Source organism: Condylura cristata, unplaced genomic scaffold (assembly GCF_000260355.1).
Source record: "Condylura cristata isolate star-nosed mole 26May11 unplaced genomic scaffold, ConCri1.0 scaffold00015, whole genome shotgun sequence".
Lineage (NCBI taxonomy): Eukaryota > Metazoa > Chordata > Mammalia > Eulipotyphla > Talpidae > Condylura > Condylura cristata.
Window position 1 is genome coordinate 6,718,581 of NW_004567116.1, and position 3,816 is coordinate 6,722,396.

General features: G+C 37.6%; 1 protein-coding gene across 1 annotated transcript; it reads left to right on the forward strand.

Moving 5' to 3' along the window:
• Window positions 1-2,149: 2,149 nt before the first annotated feature.
• Window positions 2,150-3,097, forward strand: LOC101635603 (olfactory receptor 8H1-like). The gene has a single exon (XM_004682784.1). The coding sequence runs from the start codon at window positions 2,150-2,152 to the stop codon at window positions 3,095-3,097; it is 948 nt and encodes a 315-aa protein (XP_004682841.1).
• The last annotated feature ends 719 nt before the right edge of the window (window positions 3,098-3,816 follow it).

Consider the following 3,816-nt stretch of genomic DNA (forward strand, 5'->3'; position numbering starts at 1 on the left):
GCAGATCGACGAAGTATATGAGGGGAGCAGCAGGCGGGCCAGGAGAGGTCTGCCGCGCCATGTGGTCTCCTCCCAGGCAGGCGGGAATCGAACTCATGCGGAAGTGGCTTTAGCTTCTTAGTGCTGCGCTTTAACCCGCTGCGCCACCAGGGAGGGCCCTGAGTAAAGTCTTAACAATGCTGCTGGAATTCTCACATTACCTCACACAAGGCCTAGCCAATCTATCAGTAGGACAGTGAGAAATAAATTACTGTGGTTTGGACTCTTGGTCCATGGTTTTTGGTAACAACACCTCTGATTTACCAATACTTTCAGTCTCAGCATATGGTGCACGCATGTTCACATGTGTGCAGGTGTATTTACCAGAGTGTGTGAAGAAAGGAGGGCAGAGCTTTCCTGTATGTGCGGAAACTGTTTCCATGGAGGTGTGGTGATGATCTCTCTATAAAACTCTCTACCAAGAATAAAAAGCATTCTAAAACATGTATTTCTATCATCTTCATTATGAGACAAAGAGCTTAAATTCTTTATTTGTTTCAGTGTAATGGTCAGTGCAAACATACTTTGTTAACGCACCAACGCAACATACTCTGGTAAAGTCATACTATAATCACATTATAAAATGTGAATATATTTCTTTATAGGAAATATTGAAGGTTTCAAAACACATTAATTATGGTTGTATCTAGAAATATTTTCTTCACTGATTTGTCAAAAATTTGATTCTGCGCAATAGAAGTCCAAACCCCAGCCTCTGCTTTAGTTGGTTTCTAAGGGACAAAGCAACTATTTTTTTCGAAACAGAGTCCTTGAGCTTCTGTCCTTGGAAAAAGGCCAAACAGCCTTCTTTGGAAATTAGTCCCTCAAGGATGACCAAATGATGTGTTATCACCATTCCCAATATATGAAGTGCCCTGGACAGAGACAGGCAAAGCTGCTCTGCTCTATTCTCAGTAGCTCCCTAAAAATCACTAATGACATATTAGTCGCTGACAGCAAATGTGCGCTTGATCAGAACCTTTAACAATTCCTAGCTTGATTTACATTAGAACTAAAAAAAAAAAAATGCATGACCAGATGTTAAAAAAGAAGTTATCTCAAAGAAAACACATATATTACAGAAATTTTCGACTCAAATGGTTTTCGTATTTTATTTTTGATGAAAGATTTAGGTTGAACCGTTTCTAGAGTGATACACTGGAAGAAGGATTTTGTGTTTACAACCGACTTTGAATCACAGTAAGTACTATTTTCAAAATTGCAGGGTTTTAGTGGATCCAATGAAAAGACATCTGTGGGAAGAATATGCACACATGTCACTAAGACTTTTCCCTAAGTGATGCCTGTACCTGGGGAAAGAGAAACAAAGAGTTAATAGAATCAGGGACTCCAAGCCATGTTAGTACATTAGTAATATAATCTGGGCATACTTTGATATTAAATGGATGCATTTTGAAACATTATTGCTTCTGGAAACTGGTACTGATTTTAATTAGTATTAATTACTCTAAAAGATCCCACAAAGTATTAAACTTGATATGTATCATCTATATAAAGTAATGGTCTAAGCAAAGGAATAGTACATGATTCTTCATACCATTTTTATTACGCTTTATATATGTGTATTGTTTTTATAGGCCTGATGAATTAATAAGAATGAGGAACATGATATTTGACTAACTTCTGTGGATTCAGTCTCTCTTTGAGACTCACAGGTCATTATTTAAGAGTTCTGACTTAAGATAAATTTCATGCACTATGGTCATTATTTAAGAGTTCTGACTTAAGATAAATTTCATGCACTATGTCCTTTTCCTCATTAAAATATATGGGTAGCAGTAATATGGTGTACTATTTCATGTGGAATAAATTAATTAAGAAACGAAAGCATTTAGAAAGCTCAGATTTATTCCAATTACTATATCCTATTTTATTACATTATAGCCAATTATAAATTTAACCCATCTACGTACTGGACAGAAAAATTCATTATTTTTTTCTCATCATATCTAGTATATCACCCATTACTATCAAACTAGAACCATCAAATTAATATACATGTTCCCGATCATTCATAAGAGCATGTTTTTGAAGTCATTTCTGCTAAATATGAGCTCTGACTTCTCCACAGGTGAAGCAGTGGAGCATAATGCATAGAGCGAATAACACAGACGCGCCTTACTTCATCCTTCTGGGATTTGCAGATGCTGAGGACATCCGGCTGGTGCTCTTTGTGCTGTTTCTGCTGATCTACCTGGTCACCGTGCTGGGGAATGCGGGCATGATAATGGTCATCCGCCTGGATGCTCAGCTGCACACCCCCATGTATTTCTTCCTCAGTCACCTGTCTTTCATTGACCTCTGTTATTCAACTGTCATCACTCCTAAAACAATAGGGAACTTACTGACCTCCAACAAGAAGATTTCCTACGCAAATTGCTTCACCCAAATGTATTTTTTTATCTTCTTGGGTGGTGCTGAATGTTTTCTTCTGTCCTCCATGGCCTATGACCGCTACGTAGCCATCTGCAATCCTCTCCACTACCCAGTCGTCATGTCCACAAGACGCTGCTGCTCCCTTGTTTTCGGGTCCTATGTTGTAGGGTTTATAGATTCTTTAGTCAATGAGCTTTGTATGAGAATATTGCATTTCTGCAACTCCAACATAATCCATCATTTTTTCTGTGACACGTCCCCAATTTTAGCCCTGTCTTGCACAGAAACCCAGGGCACAGAAATCATGATTTTCATTTTTGCTGGCTCCACCCTCATGGTCTCTCTTATCACAATATCAGCATCCTACGTGTCTATTCTCTCCACTATCCTGAAAATTAATTCTGCTTCAGGAAAGAGAAAAGCCTTCTCCACCTGTGCCTCCCATCTCTTGGCTGTCACTATCTTTTACGGTACTATGATCTTCACTTATTTAAAACCAAGCAAATCCTACTCCTTGGGAAAGGACCAGGTGGCTTCTGTGTTTTACACGATCGTGACCCCCATGCTGAACCCACTCATTTACAGCCTCCGCAACAAAGAGGTGAAAAATGCTGTCCTGAGAGTCCTGCAGAGGAGAGAGGGCTCCAGGCGCTTGAAATAGTGATGCTGAGGGTTTAAGCTCTTTTCCTTCTTTCCTGATGGCATTTTCTTAAAGCACCTCTGCAACAATTGTCATTTGCTTTTGTGTCCCTGACTCATCTGTTCTTGACCATGAATGTTCTGGGGCATTTCATGGATGATGTCCTTTTACAATCATTGGAATGAAAATCATGAAATGGATTATATATTTATGGTCTAAGTTTTAGGACAAATGATGCATAAAATAAGAAAAGGGTATTGTCCTCTTTTAATTTTTTTCATTCCAATTCCCCCGGATACATCAAAATTAGGTAATTTTATTATGGAGAAGATGTCCTTTGTTGCCACAATAAAACAGAATTATAAACCATTTAACCTATTATATTCCGAAGAATTGTTGCAGAAAGACTATGTATACTTGCTTTGGAATCAGAGTCTAGAATTACATCTATGTCTGCTTACCTTTTTACTTATAGAAGCTTTCATAAGTCCCTCAGCTTTTAGCATTAAACACTTTACAGCATCAATAATAATCCTAGGTTCATAGACTTTTTGTAAAGATTAAGTCAGATGCTGGATGTAAAAAAATGGAAGCATTTCTAATAAATATAGTCCATCATCATAAGGCTTCATTCTTGTACTTTTTAATGAATTTTCACTTTTTTATAAATTACCTTTAATCAATTTAATTGAAAATCTCAAACAATTAAAAGGAAAACCTTAAGGTGTCACAAATTTTAA

What these genes read in the sequence shown, in the direction of transcription:
- LOC101635603 (XM_004682784.1), top strand. Translation starts at nt 2,150, where the DNA reads ATGCATAGAGCGAATAACACAGACGCGCCTTACTTCATCCTTCTGGGA.